Genomic DNA, 18,629 nt, shown 5'->3' on the forward strand with positions numbered 1-18,629 from the left:
GTCTGTATTTCAGATAAAGATAGTAGTTGGCTCTGACCAGGGCTTAAGTAAATGTAATAAGGAATAAAGCAAGTCTCACTGGTTTTTGTTAGCTAAGAATTCAGCCTCTTGGTAGTCAAACCATCCTTCTCATTCTTCAGAGTCTGAGTTTGAGTTTCTTGTTGCCCTCTCTATGTTTAGACTGCGTTAGCAAAGACTGGTTTAGGATTTCAATAAACAATATAACGGCTGTATCAGAAACTTACTGAAAGCTGAAGTGACTATTCAGGTTTCTCTGTGACCCTTTTCCTGCCAAACTGTTGTCCCGTTTGAAAGGAGTGATTTATCTTTTCCCATTCCCTTCCATATTTATAGTTTAAAGACGCGATTGGTTGCGATCACTTTTGTCTGCAGGCAACACAGTTGATAATTTCTAAGCTGACTGCCATATCATGTTTAAATCCATCGTTCAGAAGAAATGAGCATTAATTAACATTAAAGGATAATGAATGTTTTTTGTTGTGAGAAGTGTGAGTTCTTGAGAACCTTTTCTACATGCAGTTTTCATTCAAAGTCAATTGAAATGTCATTTTTAATCTGGTCCATACTTTGACAAAGATGATGTGTAAGAGCTGTTTTTAGCGGTTGGATTGTTACTTTGTAAAGTATTAAAGCACTAAACCAATTTTTGCAATAGGTAGTAAAACTTGCTTTTGTTTTGAAAAACTTCCAGTTATAACTGTCGCACTTTTTATAGCAGAACTGTATTTAATTTCTTTCTTTTATGAAAGATTATTCAAAGTAACTGATAGCTCTGTACTCGGTGTGAAATTGCTTCTCCATTATTTGAAACGGAGAGAAGCTATAATGCCTATTCAATAAAATTAACTTATTTCTAAAGTATCCGTTTGCTGGAATTCTTGTTTCTGCTTTCTGCGTACCCCTCAGTGCCGCGCTGGGGAAACTCCGAAGCCTAGAAAAGAAAAGGGGTGAGGGGCACGCCGCGGCCACGGGAGGGGGGGTTACCTGGCTCCCCACGAGCTTTCGTTGTGCTGCCGTAAAGAGTTTGCTCGGTTTGATTTCCAGATTACTTTGCATAAATTGGATGAGTCTGGCAATCTGAGGCAGAAGGCAGGAATCGGGCGCTGCCAGGCCTGCTTATACAGGGCGTCCCCAGTCCGTAGGCTCCAAAGGCACACGGCCCCTGCAGCGAGGAGGAGCAGAGCTGCCAGGCTGTCGTGCAGCTGCAGCACAGGCTGGGCTGTGGTGGTCACTGTTACCGTCCTCAGGACACCTGTGCTCCCCCGGGAAAGCTGGCAGACAGGACATTTGTCAAACAACTCTTTTTTGAACGACAGTGTTTTTGTAGAGAAACCCAAAGTGCTGGAGAAGTCAGATTAACACATGGTAAGTTGTTCCAACAGTTACTGGCCACCTTTAAAAAAAAACTTTTGTTTCTAACCTGAACTTGTCTGACTCCTAATTTGTGCCTTTGGATTTCATTTTGCTCCTGTCTGTTTGAGGAGTTTCTGTCGCCCTCGAATTGCTGGTACCCCCTGATGGGGCCGTCCCTTAACCACCTCTGTGTCGGGTGAAGCCGCGAGCGCTTTCCAGGGCTGTTGCACAGACCTATTTCCAGTTCCTGGAACATCATCCTTCTCATGCCTGTGCTTCAGGTCTCCTCCAGCCTTTTCCCACTCCCTTGATCTGTAGGTACCTGAATTAGACCAAAAGCTTTTTGTGAAACAGACTCCAGCTCCAACAAGACCGAATTCGGGCAGACTGCTGCAGACTGTATTCGCCTCTCTTCTGAAGTACTCTCTGATTGTATGTAAGAATTGACGGCGTCTACATTTCAGTACAAGTTTATTTCCTACCTGAAATCATTGCGTATTTATTCACAAAGACGTCTTTAGTCTTTCTGGCCATAAGGTGTACCAGGAACTCTCACTCAGCTGCTCTCTGACCTGCTAAGAGTCCTTGCTTCCTGAGCTGGAGTCCGCCATCTGGCGAGTAGAGGTAAGTTGTTGGGTTTTTTCCTAAATGAGTTAATTTTGATTTATCAACTACACTCAGTTTGTTTGTACTGAGTGTACTGAGCAATCCAGATGACTCTGCATTGTTATATATGTACATATAATTATGATATATAGAGAATTTTGATATGTATAAATATATTCTATACTATAGTCATATATCTACAATAATATACATTGTTATATTACATTAAATAATTTAATATCCTAGTATTATTAATAATTCTTTTAGGCACTTTCCCCTGCTGATTGATAAAAATACTAGTTACTGTAGGGCCAGCCCTCCCTTGAGACAGTGGATTGGTGATTAATTATTGATCAGTTAAATTTCTAATCTTTACAAGTAATCTAGGTTTGAAAGGGCCTATTTTTTATAACATAATACTGACTTTTTAATTTTACCTTTCATTCTTGCTTCAAGTTCCAAATTGACCATTTGATTATTGTGCCTGTGTTCACAGCACACATTTATCTTCAACAGTTGTTGTTTGGCATCTTGAATTTGAATTGGGCATAAATTAGACAATAAAATAGTTGGGGAGGGGAGATTAAAAAAAAAAAAAAAATCTTTGAACAGGTTGACCTGTTCTGCAAATCTCAAGGGTTTCCATCTACTAACACGCCAACCTGCCATTGGGATTTCCTTTCTTCCCAGTGCAACCATGCTGTACAGAAGACAGAACATAAGCTGAGGGGCAGCACACCTCACCGAGGTTATGGACTTGCTCAAATCTCTGCATTTGCTGAAGAGTTTTAACTGGCATGACTGGTTTCTAGCAATGTGGATCTTAAATATAAAGACATTGTTGCCTGTATTGCAGTGGTATACGAAACAGCTCTTGCGTACTCTTTTCATATTGATTTAAATTTTACAAATTAGCATTTTAATTTATGCTGCTTGTCGCCAATCTCTCTTCCAAGGAGAAGAAAGCGGTGTTGGTAACTAACGTCTCCTTTGGGTCGCCCTGTCAGTGGCTGCGTTGGGGTGCCCTCCTCCTCGGGCGGCTGGCTCACTGCGCTAACCCGCGCCGCTCTCCCGGACAACGCTCACCAGGTAACACATCTCCCGCTGTGGCGACGCAGAAGGCGGTGTTGGTAGCACACACCACTGCACAGAAAACTGCTGATAGATGCTTATTTTTAATAGCATATAGTGAAAATTTGGTTTCTTAATGAAAAGAGAGGAAGAGGCCTACATCTGCAGAGCGCTGATAAACAGGAGTTCTCCCTCGCCTGTCAGCTTTGTCCTAAGTGATTCCAGTTTTCTTCTGCGGCATTTTTTTCCCCTCACCAAACTAATTAGCATTTATAGTTGATCTCTGATAATTCAAAAAAAAGTTATATAATTTACTCCTGATGTTGTTGCAGTGTAGAAATCATCTTTGCATGGAAAGCATGTTTGTACAGGAAAATTTTTTTTAAAAAAATTCAATTGTTTGAGTTCTACACAGTTGGCTCAGTTAAATTCCTAGAGTAACTAGAAAATATTTCTAAAAAAGCAGCAATTTTTGCAGCCCCCATGTGAGTCAGCTTTCCAGACCTTGCCATTTGTAAGATCCATAAATTTCAAGAAATACAGACTGGGTAAACTTCAGCCCAGGAACTGCAGGGCAGCTCTGTAGCCAGAGCTGTTAAAAGGTGTCTCTCTCACGGGTTATCTGACTGGAGTGTAATCCTGCAAATAGTTCAGTTAGTAATGAGACTGAAAACGAAACCATTTTACAAAATTAACCGTATCTAAGTGGATACTTGATTTTACTTTATAGAATTGTGTTGGAAAACAGTTTTCTCCATAATATGAGGCTGTACTTTGCAGCTAAACCCTTCTCCAGTGAAACAGTTTGACTGTTCCACCTCACAGTGAGCCTTTTCACCGGTTATTAATCACTCATAATATTTTCCCAATCACTTCTGAGTTATTCGTCATTGCTTATAGCTCTAGTCTTCAGTTCTAACATCTACTCAGTATTTTTACAGGCTTTTCCTCATGTGTTCCTTAAATAAGTCCATGCATCACCAAGTTGTCACCACATTTGAAAGACTCCTTCTGCTTGTAACACAATTGCAATGTTTCTCTTCACGTCACCACATTTGCAAGAAAAAAGTGCATTTTAAGGAATAAATTGAGTACCTTTCCCCAGAATTCCACCTAACTTGGATGCCTTGCCGAAACAAAGCTGTTAGTATTTGTTAACTCAGAGGGAGCGAAATCAAAGTAGGGCAAGCAACCTAACACAGCTATAAAACTCAGACCATGAGCAAGTACCAGTGAGGTGGGGAAAATTTAGTTTCTTCTCCCTCTTTTAGGGGCTGATTCTCCCTTGTCTAATTTCAGTGTACGTGGGAAATGGTGACAACAGAATCGCACCATTGAAAAGCATCTGTACGGCGGTCACGGGGAAGAATGAGCCGCAGATCACGGACACACTGTAAATGCAGATGTTGCCCCTCAGGGTCAGTCATCTAAAAACAACCCCAAAAAGGCCAGAGGTAGGTAGAACAGAGAACTCAGAGGAGTGAAGGATCCTGAAAGAGAAGTAGGAACTGTGGCAGATGTGAGCTGCAAGGAGAAAGCAGCCTTTATGGGACTACGCTGGCAGCTGATAATAACGGTTTACAAGACTGCTAAATGGCCAATCTAAACTCAGAAAGTGCTGTGAATCTAAGACAAAAAATGAACAAAAATATGATTGTTGTTACTGTGAGCATAGCATTTGCCCAAATGCTTAGCTACATGCAGCATATGAACTAAGAGAAACCCGACTGATGAAGCAAAGGCCAAAGCAGTCACCTGAGCTCCTGCAGCCGGAGAGGTTCCTGACGGATTTCTGGCCTCCCTCTGTTGTGCCCCAGTTTACACTTGCAAGATGAAAATGCTCTCTGCACAGGAAGATGTCAAGTCACTGTCCACTCAAGAAGATCACAGCAGCATCTGAATGGAAAAGCCGTGTGTTTCAGCGCTGTGCGGAATAACGCTGAATTGACTTTCTTCATTCTACAGCAAATCAGCTTCAGGATGGCTACAAAGGTCAAAAGCTGTTGGAGTGACCGGAATGAGAGCAAGGCAGACCCAAGCACCCATGCCTCTTGTGCAAGGTTCAACAGCATGTAAGTCATGGTATATTCCAGGTTTTTTTGAAATGTAAAATACCACACATGCGACTTCATTGGCCAATTATAACAAAAAACCCTGACTGTTGAATTGAAGCGAGCAGGAAGGAGGTGGAGCGGATGGCAGTGGATGGCGTAGGACCCAGTTATTAATACCTTTTAATTAGTAAGTGTGTGAGTGTATCTACCATAGGTAGACCAGAGAAAGCTGCCTATGTAAGGCCCTGCCTATGCAAGATGGGCAGGAGCAGCGAGCTCACTCTTTGGCGCAGTTACAGTGAGAGCAAGCATCCAGTCTGGCCCCACGAAATCTGCTGTTAACCTTCACAGGCGACACTCGCTCCCCCAGGTCAGCGTCCGTGCCGTCTGAGATCACCTTAAATCAGACCTCCCTCCTCCCGAGGCAGGCGCTGCTGTCAGCGCGGTGTCTGTCATCTGCCCGCTCCCAGCTGGCTCCTCGGCGCTGGGAGCTGCCCCACATGGTCACCAGGCGCTCCTGCCCCACAGCGAGCGCTGACAGCACAGGAAGACAGATCTTCACAACTGCCAGTTTACGTGCGCTTTCTATGGCTTGTACGTCCCCAGCACAGCAGTTTTGGCACACCGAGAAACATAATACAACAGAGTCTTGTTGGATTTGAAGTCCAGTTTCCCGCCCAGACAATCAGGAGGAGTTTTGATTTCTTTCCTCTGGAACTGAACGTCATTCGAAGGTAAGTACAAAACACTGGGATTCGTAAGTGATGGGTTTGTAACTGCAGGGGAAAATTCCTCTGTCTCTTTCTGCAGTGCTTATGGGTAACGTTCTCCAAACGTAATTTATGTGAACAGAGAAGAGTCATGAGTTTAATTTGGTATCAGTCAGTTGTAAAATCTGTTATTGGCTTCTTGTCTTCTGCACGGTATTCCAAGAAAACATAAAACTGGCAAGTGTACCATCTAGGGGATTTAAAATGTTGGCACAAGGTTCATGTAAATTGCTTTTCTTCTTTAAAGAAAGTTTTTTTAACTTAAGAAATTACAAAGAAAAAATAAGTTGTTTCGGGACATGAACTCAAAGTATGGATGTGTGACTACATAAAATGATCAACCACCTCCTGACTTTTTCAACAGAGTTTAAACAGCTCCATAGCCCTTTCCTTTTGAAATGCTGACACAGCACTCGTGTTGATAATTTTCCAGAATTTCCGGGTTCTAGCTGGGATTTTACCAAACATTTTATAAATTTGCCATGAGAAGTAAAGAATGTGTAGGTGTGAGGGAGCGGGACACATCCAGGAGGGAAGGCAGCTCTAAGGCAGTGCTGTGCTTACAGGCAGGCAGTGGTGATCCTGCTCCAGCATCCAGGTCTTTTATCTGGAGCGGAACCTGGCTGAGGAGGAGAGTGCCCATCCTGTGTTCACGCCGGCTCCGTGCGTGTGTCTCTGTGAGGTACCACAGATGTCTCACTGACGAAAGCTGTACCGCAGCCAGTCTGCTTTGGCTTCTGCTCTCCATACAGTGACGCTTGGTTTTTGAAGAAGTTATCAGAGAGGCCAGGAGCTCTTTAGCTGTAGCACAAATATCTCACGAATCTGGGCTTCTACGATTTGTGGACAACACTGCTGTAACACTTTATTACCAAAAGGAATTGAAAACAAATACACAATACAAATGCTTCAGCATCACCTTTACTGTGGAGTGCTTCATCCCATTAAAATGGGGCTGGCACCAAGGAGTTCAAATGCTCGTTACCCTGTCACATCTGCAAACCTTCTTAAAGTTGGAAATACTACTGATTAGAAAAGACACTCTGTAGCATGTCCTTACTCTTCCAATTGTTTTATCATTCAGGGAGATGACATTTACCTCCCTGAGCTTAGAAATACAGATCCTCATCCAGCAGGATTGCAAAGAGGTTCTGCGTAATTAGAGGCACGGGAGCAAGTGTTTTATCGGGCAGGAAAGGTATGGTTAGGAAACTGCGCTGAATAATTCCCTGGGATTCTTCCTAGCAACAGCCCTTCCCAGGCCGCAGTCAGCTTACAGGAAACGTAACAGCCCGGTACTTCAGGCGGGTTATTTTAAGGGCCTGGTGAGGGTGCTACATAACTTGGCTGTGATTTTTCTCTTACTGTGTAACTTAGCAGAGTTACCAGTTGTTCTCAAGGTGCCAGTTGTTCTCAAGGTGCCAGCCAGCCCCTCCCAAAGCCAGAGCCCAACACGCAGAGAAGCTGGGAGCCAGCGCTCTGCAAAAACATCCCCGGAGTACAGCTGCATTTTAAAGCTGGGCCTTCACTGCTACTTAATACCAGTTAAGTGGTGAAGTGCTGTCTTCTTGAAATGCGTCCCCTCTCTTAGCTAACACCATGTAACATACAATTTTTACAGTGACTTGTGGCATATTTTTACTCCTCAGATGTACCCCTTCCTTTTCAGTCCTCCTTAATCACAGTGATTTTGTGGAGGGTAACAAATTTTCCATTCTTGGACTTAAAGCTTGATTTTTTTTTTTCCTCATTTCCTTTGGCATTAATTATCCCTCCTAAAAATAGACAGGTGGAGTCCAAAAATATCCAGTGGAGCCTTAATGGAAGGTCTCTTACAGGGAAGCCAACAGCCAGGCCTGACTTATTCACCCAGCCTCGTTGTTTGTGCAGTCCCGCCCTCCGCGAGGTTCCCGTCTCCCCGGGGCTGCCTCCTGTCCGCTCACCCGGGTTCTTCAGCGCAGCGGCTTGTGAGGGCACGGCGAGGGGAACCATCCCTCGCCCAGTCTGCAGGGAAAGCTGCAGAAGCTGGGGAGCGCTTTCGGACCCTCAGCCCCCGCGAGCGACTCCTCTCCCGCAGGGAGGACGGGGGATGTCGGTCATTTCTTCTGAGGGATCTGCCAACCTGCTCTGCCTCCTGCGACGAGCACGGGCGTCTCCCTCGGCCCCAGCCCAGCGAGCTGGGAGCAAGGCTCGATGCACGGCATGGGAGGAACTGGCAATCCTGAACAAAACTTTCTTCTTCCTTCTTCATGTCAAGTTATCCTATTCTTGGCAGTGGGCTGCAAATGGAAAGCTTGGGATTTGTTTTACAACTCCCAAAGTCAACAAAAAGGTTGCATTTTGAACTTGCGACTTCATGGGACCTTACCATCTGTGCTATCAAAGGGTTTGAGACAGTTCTCAGCACAGTAATAGAGGCTAAAGGAAGAAAGAGAGAAAACGGGCTTGTCTTGGGTTTGATCGTGGTGGTTCTGTGTTTTGGCACAGGGAGCCTTGATACAGCCAGGGTTTGGGTCAGCCACTTGGGGGGTGCCCGTCTCATTACGCCCCTCTGGAAGATCCAAGTTGTGAAGCTGATTTTTAGATGTATGCGAGTTTCCCAATGTGGCATTTTGAGAGAGAGTCCTAAACAGACTTCTTGTTGCAGAGGGTGGGGCACGAGGCTTGAGAGAAAAATTGCAGGGTCTTTGAAGTGCAAAGCTTTGAAGCTTAAAAAAGCCAGCAAATTCCTGTTGCAGTTCACTGTCTGTGGAAATCTGGAAGGTAAGACTTTGAACCAGAGACTGGATAACGTATTTAAAAGTAACAGACTGGGGAAGTGTGGCTTTCCTATTTTAACTGTTTGTGCAGTGGTGGAGAAGGTGAATTTGGTTCGAGGAGTGTGTACCAAGCAACGCCGTCGTTCTGTGCCGTGCTGCTCTTCCACTCGGAGGCTCTGGGTGCGTTCAGCTCGCTGACGTAAAACGCGTGTGTGGTGGGAGGGGAGGCAGGAATTTCTCTCTTCCCGTTGCTATTGTTTTGTTATGTTTTGTGTCTGCTCGGTTTGTCTCCAGGATCACAGAAATGACTCAGAAAGTTATTTCCACAATAGGGAGAGCATGGGAAAACACAAACAGTGCTCTTTTAAAGGCACACGGTCCTGTTTATTACACACTAACACACCTTACCTTCTAGTCTTTGGAAGTGCTACCACCTGAGCTATCCTAACTCCTTCCTAGACCCCCTTTTGGATTTGCACCTTAAGCTTTTCATTTTCTCTCTAGAAACTGACACAAAATTGCCCTACCCTATACTCCTTTCTCATTTTTCTATACTTATCTTCCCTCTCTTTACCTTACCTTCTCCACTTACTGCACCTTTCACCTGTTTCCACATTTTTTCATCTCGTTCCTCTTACTCCGCTGCCATCCACCTGAAACTCTCTCTCTAACCAGCACCATCTCTCTTGTCTTTCAACGGGGTTTTCTCAACGGTGTTCTCTCCTCCACCCGCTTGGCACAGTGCACCTTCCCTCTGGGAGACGTCGCAGTCGCACCAGGCAGGCCTTGGGAAGAACGCTGGGGGTAGCTCTGGACGAGGCAGCGCGAGCCTGCGCGCCCCTTTGGAGCGTTGTACCTTACCAGTACCGGTGCAGCGGGCTTGGACCTGCCGCGGTGTGCTCAGGCACGTTCATCCGGCGGCGCAGAGAAGACACGTCAGCTCAGCACAGACCTGCCGGCAGCAGTGTCTCAGAGCCTCTCTTGGCACAGCCCTTGATGCCAACCCCTCTTTTCCTGCTGAATTTGTTCCAGCCAGTGGGAAGCAAAGATTAAATCTAACTCCTGCCGGTGCCAGCCAGGTAGGACAGGTTGATCCTTTATTTACAATTATGATGAGGCAGCAATTATACTCTAGAGCTGTTTTCTCTTGGTGAGGTAGAGTTATTACTAAGCTCAGTGTTTAGGCTTTTGTTTGGGGCTTGTTCTTGCCTAAAATCCCACTCAGATTTTCTCAGATCTCTTTTCTTTGCTCTTTTTTTTTTTTCCTCCAGACTTGTTTAATGTAATCTTGTTCTCTGAGTTGCCCAAAGCACAAATCTGACTCCCAAAGCAAGTGTTCATCCACACTTCCCTTTTCCCCTCTTGCTGCTCAGATGTCTGGGCATCCAGGCTCCCCTCCCTTGTTAGGTGCATGGATTTGAGAAATCTGCTAAAATAATCCCTCCCTCTCTCTTTATACTCCTAGCTGTGCCAGCCGCACATTGTGGCTCGCTAGACAGGAGCGCTTGCCAGCTTGAATCACTGCTTGACTTAGCTCCCTCCTCTGCCGCTCTCAGAAAAGATGATGTGTCCGGTCCTCTTTGGAGATGCTGCCTATTGACTGTGTATTTGACGAAGTGAAATATTTATTTAACTTCAATCTCTTGCAGTCAACTAGCAACGCACGCCATGGGTGTGGTTCCTTGAAAAGCTGAGGCAATGAGCCTCAAGGTGGACTACTTTGAAGCCAGAAATTATACACAGGTAAACGTAAATAGGAGAATTCCATCTGAATTCTAGCAGTATTATCGCTTCTCTTCCGAACTGATGGGCTACTGCCAAGTCTATGAACATTTCATGGCAAATGCTGAGTCACAGGCAAGACAGAAACCCATACATTCAGCAACCTGAGAGAAGTTTCTTTTGCGGATGAGAATGTGTTAACGTACAGGTTTCAGTGTGGGTGTCTGGGTGGGGAGACACGTAATGTTACAGTACCAAGGTAACAACTCTGTAATTAAACTGAAGAGACATATCCTTTTAGAAGGATTTGTTTGTCCTTTCAGTTCTTCTAGAAAGTTTAGAAAACAATATTTGACTGCTCTTCTGTTATTAAACATGAGGCGGGTCCTTCATGTAGGAAGATTTCAGAAATGCTACTCTCCAGGGCCTATTTTCACAAACAAACAGTGCCTAGAAGTGTTGTGTAACCTGTATTTTCAAGAAATTTCAGATTCATTTCTTCGCAGAAAAGAGGAGCAAAAGTCTGCATCAACTTTCTCCAGCATCAGTGAAGTGAGACCCCTCACCACCTTCCTCCCAGGTACAAACAGTGAGTTCAGACAGAGCAGAAAAACTGGGTAGCAGCAGAGGTTAGCCATGTCCCACCCCTTCCACAGAACAAACTAGCAAAAAGGAACTGGACTTCTAAAGCAGCTGCCTAGCCTGTCTGTTCACAGGCAAAAATTGAACAAAGGCTTGGAAATGGGATGAGAGGACACCTGAGGAAGCATTAAGGGAAAGACTGCCAGGGTAGGGTGATGTTAGTTACTTCAGGGATCAGAAAGGGACAAAGTTCAACGGACTGGAAACACAAGGTCTGCAAGGGAACTTCAACTCACTCGGGTATTAGATCGTTTACCAGAACTTCTGCCTGAGGATTCTTACAACCTGAATGTTTCAGAGTCCTCTGCCTGGGATTTCCCAGTTAAAACACAGACATTGAGAATAAGGAAAAATTTTTTTACACTGAAGGTGGTGGGACCCTGGCCCACATTGCCCAGAGAGGCGGTGGATGCCCCATCCCTGGAAACGTTCCAGGCCAGGTTGGCCGGGGCTCTGAGCAACCTGATCTGGTTGGAGATGTCCCTGCTCCTGGCAGGGGGGTTGGACTGGATGACCTTTGAAGGTCCCTTCCCACCCAAACCGTTCTGTGATTCTAAGCAGTGAGAGGCCACATTATGCTAATATTGGCAGAAGAGAATGAAACAAACCTGTGGTTTTCTGCTGGACAGAAGCATTTTGTCTTCTGTTCCAGTGAGAGCTCACTAATAAAGAGTCAGGGCTATCCACTGCACGAGCAAAGAGTACGTTATTCTCAGATAACGAGCCCTTAATTACTGCATTAACATAGTTAAGCATTTATGTGATGCAGCTAATTCCTCTGTGTATGTTATAAAACAGCAGTTGATCGTAGGCACATGCAGATGTACAAGCTAACTGGCGCGTGTCAGAGATAACGAACAGCACTGCCAGTTCAGCACGGTGATGAATACACGAGGAAACCTGTCATTAAAGATAACGGCTCTCAGCAGTTGACCTCCTGCACAAGAATATGTACTGATTTTCAAGTAGCTCCCACAATTGCCCCTAGCTTAGTAAGGATATTTTAGCCTCAACTTTCAACAGCAGTCCACTGTTTCAAATTATTTTTGCAATCAGTTATAAAGTTCTATAGACAGATATTCATTATAGGGCACAATTGTTTTCCCAGGGATGTGGTGTTACTTTCCAAGGAGGATAAAGGCACACATCTGCCATTGCCTCATGTCTTTGAGAAAGTCACTCAAATCTCTTGTGTTCCCATTTCCTCATATTTGAAATTAGGAAAGAACATTTCAGAGTGCTATGAGATTAAATTACGACTGTTTTGATAGGACACTGCCACTTTTGGAGATGGTATCAGAAATTTGCACAGAACTGGGCTTTGAAAGAAAGGATGGTTGACTCTCTGACGTTTAAGTCATGCCTATTAATCTCATAACCATCTCATAAAGAAAAACACAGTATATACCAGCTTTGAGCAAGGAATTTCGCTAGGCAACTATAAAATACTGGTTAAAGCAGAGGAGAGTACAAAACAAACATCACAGAAACTTTCTCTCGATGATTAAAAAATACTCCCATTTCAAACAACAGCACTGGGAGAAGTTTAAAGAAAGATATCAAGCAACATACCAAACCTCAAATGAACGGCAGAAATATTAACAAATGATGCTTTTATATAGAGAAGGAAATTCAGAGAAAACCAGTATTTCATAGGTCTAAGTTTTATTTTGGAAAATGTAAACGTCACTAACCATGCATACAAGTTAAGACAATATTTTACAGTTGTTAATTTTCTTCCTTTTCCCTTTTCTTTCCCCTTTTTCATTGTTGTTGCATAGGACATTATCACAATATATAATCTATGCAGTACAAAATACATAAAAAGTTACAGCAGAGCAAGAATCGATGAACATGTAACTGTACAACTGTAATACTTCAATGTAGTGATTTGATGAGTTGAAAAGTGACCCACAGAAGCATTCATCTGCTGCTGATAAACTGTCCAGGTTAAGACGAGACCGGTAACACTACAGTTCACCAAAGCTGTAAGTACATACGTAAACACACGCACACTTACTGGCGCGCTATTCTCTGTCACACACAGGCATGCGCTTGTGAAAAAGCACACGTGCGCACACGCGCCCTCTCAGAATGCATATACACAAGTAACTGCAGCTTCACTAGAGATGGATCTCAACCACAAATTTCAAAACCAGGTTCAAACTTTCCCAATGCAATGTGTTTGGAGCTAGGATTGTGGCTCAGACCCATCCTCAGTTATAATGAAATGGATACCTGATTTTGCTCTGTAGACATCCCTTCATTACTGGGTGTGTAGTACATACACACTGCTGGGTATCTGTGCATACACACATGTACTGTACAATACACACACATACGTATTGAGATTTATGTGCATATGCTTATATAAATATAATATATAGATATATATTTTAAAAACCTATACCACTGGATGGGCTTTTGCATTCTATATTCTGGCTTATGGGGTAAACAAGTATAACTTGTTTATTTTCTTCTGCCTAAGGCTATAGCTTTATCACCAAAAGAGTTAAAAGCAGACGTTCATCGTTGCTGTTCACTGACACAGACTGCATGTTAGCACCCAACGCACAAACAGATGGTGTGGTGGAGTAAAAGAGCACCTGGCAGTCAGTTTGTAGGCATCACCTGATGAAGTTAGTAAATCATATGGCGATGAAAAGGCAAGCTTTAAGTAGGCAGAGTTCATTTTCCTTATTCTTTCTTCGCAAACTATGCTCCCCAGAACAACAATGCACTTCACGCTACAAATTGTAGAACTCATGGCAAAGAACTGGAGAGCAGCAGTTGTGAATGTGAAGAGCTAGGAACGCGTAAGCTCCTCACGCTGCCTTTTACTGCCCGGCTGCACGGAACGGAGATCGCCGAGTGTCTGGAGAGGAAGTTGTGAGGTTTTCAAGGTGTACGGAGGCTCTCAGAGCCAAGGGTTAATGCAGTAAAGAGGGTAGGACACAGACAGGAATTAGGTGTTACCATCAAACAGAAGCTTCTGATGACTTGTTATGAATATATACCTTTGCAGTTATGTAATGTAAACAGATACTATGTGTATATTATAAAAGCAAGGAACAACTAATTGGCAGAGATAAACAACTCCCACAATAAAACCTAGCTGCCAGGAGTTTACCAGGACTGCTTTCTAAGAAGCAGGATGAAAACTGAATTCATGTGGCTGTCCATGCACCTCAGGCCTCTGCACAGGACGAGGTTACTGGAAGGGGTGAATGAGTTTCTCAGAGCGCCTTTAGTTTCAGAGGAGCGGTGGTAGTGAAGCAATGATTTTAACTTGCACCTGCTTCCTACTGCAAGGCAGTGAAGCTGAACTTTTAAAAGAAGCAGCTAGATCATGGCTGGAGAAAACCAGCGACCCTTTCAAGGCTTTCTTAACAATAATAAACCTGTTGCTATAGTCTGAAATTAAAATAATTAGGGCAGTTTTGTACTTTATGAGGACTCACCTCAACAGATTGCACGGGAAAAGGAGGAGGCAGAAGGAGGGATGCACACTCCTCCAAATGGAGGACTGGGAAGAAATCTGCATCTTGCCAGAGCAGCATTACCTGAGTGTGCATTGTTTGTTGCTCTGCCAGGACTGTTTTAGGTTACACCGCTGGGTGAAACAACAAAAGGGTAAAAATCTGAGGTTAGGTTAGGTAAGCACCCAGATTTCAAAACATAATTCGAGCTGTTCAGACTTCTGTCTGCAAAACTCAGGAGGAACCATCATGAGCATGGAGTCTCATGACTTTGCTGGTGCTTCTGCTTCTTTTCTAGCATCCCCAAACACTCTTTCCATATGAGAATAATGTTCACATTCAGTTTTGGAAACTACTAGTGGTTTGGAATCCATCATTTTATCCTAAAGCTATCATATATTGAATATTTAATGGAGATAGTTGAAACTCTAGCTAGGATTTTAAAACACAGTCAGCCTAACACACTCTGAGGTATTTACAGCTATGATGTTAAAAAAAAAAAAAAAAAAAAAAAAAAAGCTTTAACAACAAATTTCAGAGAATATCCTGAAAGTGTAGCTATGTTGTCTATATTTAGTCTCACAGCCTTCTCATCAGATGAACTGGCTAAACTGGAAAATTGACTTTGAACCAGGTTTGGGGTATTTTTCTGCTTAAACTTGGAGAATTATTAGTAATATCTATGAGGAATATACATAAAATACTTTGTTTAGTGTTTGAGTTAGATTACATAGTTCTGTTGCAGGTTGTCTCATGATCTTTATATCCCATAATTTCAGTACTAATAAAACCTGGTGTGAATATTCTTTCTCCAGGCTATTAAAACAACTTGTTTGTAATGCACCTACTGATTGACACTGAATTATTATGCCCTGAATAAATGGACTGGAGTGGTTCCTCCATTGCTGAAGATTAAACTATGCTTTTGTTAGAAAAAGATGATTTTACAACAAACTGAGCTTAGAACATGAAGCCTATGATTTTTGCTGAGACTCACTTCTCCTTTTGTTTTTGTTCCCACCCCCCATCCCTCTATTAAGGTATAATGCTAATGAGAAATGTACTTATGACTTGTTTTGAAGTACGTGCACAAGTCGCAGCTGCCCTATAGAGTTCCCTTGGCTAGCTATCTTAAATGCCTCTTCACAATTAGAGCACGAGAGCAGTTCTAGCAGTCACAGAAATGACTGGAATGTGAATCCCTGTTACCTGAATTATACCAAGTTGTTCAAATTGTGTATCTCAGTAGATGAGATTGTTAAAAAAAGAAAAGGGGAAACCTGTGGAGGTAAACAGATCTGGCTTTCCCCTCCAGTGGTTAGGCAACTCAAATCACAAACTCAACAATATTTGTCATCTAGCAAAAAAAAAAAAAAAAAAAAAAAAAAAGTACTATGTTCTTTCATTTTCTGTGAAATGAAACAGAATTATGCCTTGCGTGACTTCCAATTCGAAAGGAGAAAACTGAGATTTTATAGAGATGAAATCTGAAGCAAATGAACGTGAAAAAAAAATACTGAAGTATCTGCACTTTGAACTGTCTTTAAGTATCTAGCCATACAACTAATAGAATGTGTAGTATTAGGAATAATGTAAATATTATGGAAGTACCTATGAAACTACTTGGAAATCTACATTAGCCTCTCACAGTTAATATACAGTACAATAAAAACTTGCAAAATTGGATCAATGCAAAGCAGCAAGTAAGATACAGGTTCATTTGGAACGTGGAGGCATTCACTCAATATCAAATGGCAGGCTTGGCATAGAGAGTTTCTTTTCACCACGCTACACTTAACTGCATTGCACCCTAGAGTAAAAACAAAACTCCCAAAATTCCAGAATCAGAAAGACCTGAATTTATAAAATGCACCATCAGACCCAGCCAAACCAAGGGAACTGTATTTGCTGCCAGCGAAGTCTCCAGTACATCACAATGCTCCTGGGCTTTTGCTATATTTTTCAACCACTTAAAACACAAAAATATACTTCCTAGGGCTCTATCTAGTGTCAAATATTTGAAAGTTACTGAAAACAAGCCAAGATTCCCTTTTTGTTATGAAAGTTATTCAGAAATGAAAGCACCTTACTTTAGGCTGGTATGTGTACTTCTGAGAAACTTGTAGTAGTGCTGAGCTAAAATGTAGTTTTATTTTAAAACCTAAAAATGCATATTCTGTTTTTCCAGTCAGAAGATACCTTATGATTTTCACTTCCTTTTACCAGCGACCACGATTCTGTTACAACAGGACACAATTGTCTCCGACAATTTGTTTTGCTAAGATACAGCTGTACAGTAGGTAAGTACCTTGATAAAAGTTTTGGTGGGCATCGGTTCAGCTATGCTATTTCCATAGTTCATTTAAAAAAAAAAGGAAAAAAGAATAAAGAAAATTGTTCAAGTCAGTGTAGTTTGATTTGAATATTCTATTGGTCCCATACTGAACAGGCAGTGCAGAGAGCTTAACAGCTTGGTGAGAGTGATGATAGAATGCCTCTGAGATTCCACGCCACCCTGCAAGAAAATGTTACCCAGTGTAAATATGTTTCCTCGTTATTTAGGTTATTTACTTAAGGCATCTTGTTTAGATTTTTTTTTTCTCAGAATTTTATCTAGCATGAAACAAACAAACAAGTTTGTTAACCTCACAGAAATGTCTGCAATCGGAAGTTGGTTTTGGAGCATCTTCAGCATGAAGTGCAAGTCGGCGTGCTACCAAAAGCAGACGGCAGCTTGAAGACAGACAAGACTCCTGTTTGGACGCTCCCAAATGTAGGTATATCATCAGGAAAACAAGCAATGCAAGAGTCTGGTACTACATTACATTCCAGTACTGATTTGGTTTATCTATTGTTTGGTTGGTTTTCATTTTTTCCCCAGTGTGTGAAAGAACCTAACAAAAAGCTTCTGAGTGCAAATATATTTACAGAGTAAGGCTGCGGTTAGGGTGTGTCTTCATTGTAATTATTGTGTAACATAAATATCCATCCCTGAGAAAGGAGAAGGGGGCCACAATCCAACACAGTTGATTTGTAAGTGTATGTACGCTCATCTTGTGCAATCCGGTCTTACAAAACTACTTTGACACCTGAGGTGAATTAAGTGGGGTTTGTTTGTTTTTTTTTTTTTTTAGATTTTTCTCATTTTCTTATAAAGAATAATCAAAAGGATTTGGAAATGGTAGCAAAATGTATGAAATATTTAGACAGCAGGAGTCACTAAGTGGAACGTGTAAGTCTTTCTGTCCATGAGGTTAGAATAGCCATTTGTGTGGCTGGGTAAGGAAAATTTGACTAGAAATTGCAGTGGGAGGCAGCTATGTACTGATATATATATTATATTTTAAAAGGGGGATGGAGAACTGAAGAGGGGAAGCGACAGAGTTTTTTAAAACGTGTGCAACATAAACCAAACTCCACATTAAGTATTAGAGGCAAAGTGCTGACATCCAGTGCAGTCAGGTCTACGGGGAACTGGCGGGACTGATAGTGGGGCTTGAGGCATCTGAGCGGCTGTAGTCACTGACAGACCCTGTTCTTGAGCTGCTCCCGCTTCGCCTCTTCAGCATGCTTGGGTGGAAATTGGCGTGGCGCCGGGCATGCTTTGTCAGATGGTCACTGCGCATGAAGCGTTTCTCACAGAGAGGACAGCTGAACTTCTTTTCTCCAGTGTGAGTGCGGTAATGGCGGGCCAGCTCATCGGAGCGAGCAAACTTCTTGTTACATCCTTGCCAGTTGCACTCAAAAGGCCGTTCACCTGCAGGAAGCAAACATGGCATGATGAGAAGGGATAGCAATGTTTTCCATGCTTTTTGTATGCAAAAGTTAGAATAAAAAGGTTGGAAGCAAGGCAGCTGCCTCTTGGCACTAAGAGGACGGAGGAGGCGTTACTCTCTCCCAGAGAGGAGGCTGCTGTGGTATTCCAACCCATAAAAAGTACTGTAAATCAAACCAGTGATACCTTATTTGGTAACTGGATCTTCAGGGATGCTGGGCTCCTGATCCTCTCATGGATGTCACATTTCTTATCTCTTCTAGTCCACCAGACTTCTCAACTTCAACAATATCTGTACTGAGCTCTACAGAATATTCACTTATTCCTCCAGGCTGTCCCTACGTCTGTCTGGCTCAACGCTGAACTTCAGAAAGTGT

General features: G+C 42.9%; 1 protein-coding gene and 1 long non-coding RNA gene across 3 annotated transcripts in view; one reads left to right on the top strand and one right to left on the bottom strand.

The window, feature by feature from the left end:
- Positions 1-5,610: 5,610 nt before the first annotated feature.
- Positions 5,611-10,936, top strand: LOC147599305 (uncharacterized). Its single transcript, XR_015259882.1, has 3 exons — positions 5,611-5,839; positions 10,284-10,377; positions 10,863-10,936. It is a non-coding gene; the product is annotated as an uncharacterized LOC147599305 (long non-coding RNA).
- Positions 10,937-12,643: 1,707 nt separating this feature from the next.
- Positions 12,644-18,629, bottom strand: part of KLF13 (KLF transcription factor 13) — a 34,984-nt gene continuing 28,998 nt past the window's right edge. The window contains exons 2-3 of one of the 2 annotated variants that reach the window (XR_015259881.1): positions 17,123-18,234; positions 12,644-16,992 (exon numbers count right to left, since the gene is read on the bottom strand). Coding sequence is in view for 1 of the 2 variants with exons in the window: in XM_086757178.1 (XP_086613304.1) it covers positions 17,942-18,234 (293 nt within the window). In the remaining variant the exon portion in view is untranslated. Of the gene's footprint in view, positions 18,235-18,629 lie in introns of both variants that reach the window. The other variant, XM_086757178.1, reaches the window with a different exon arrangement.

Source organism: Chlamydotis macqueenii, chromosome 12 (assembly GCF_036417535.1).
Source record: "Chlamydotis macqueenii isolate bChlMac1 chromosome 12, bChlMac1.mat, whole genome shotgun sequence".
Classification (NCBI taxonomy): Eukaryota; Metazoa; Chordata; class Aves; order Otidiformes; family Otididae; genus Chlamydotis; species Chlamydotis macqueenii.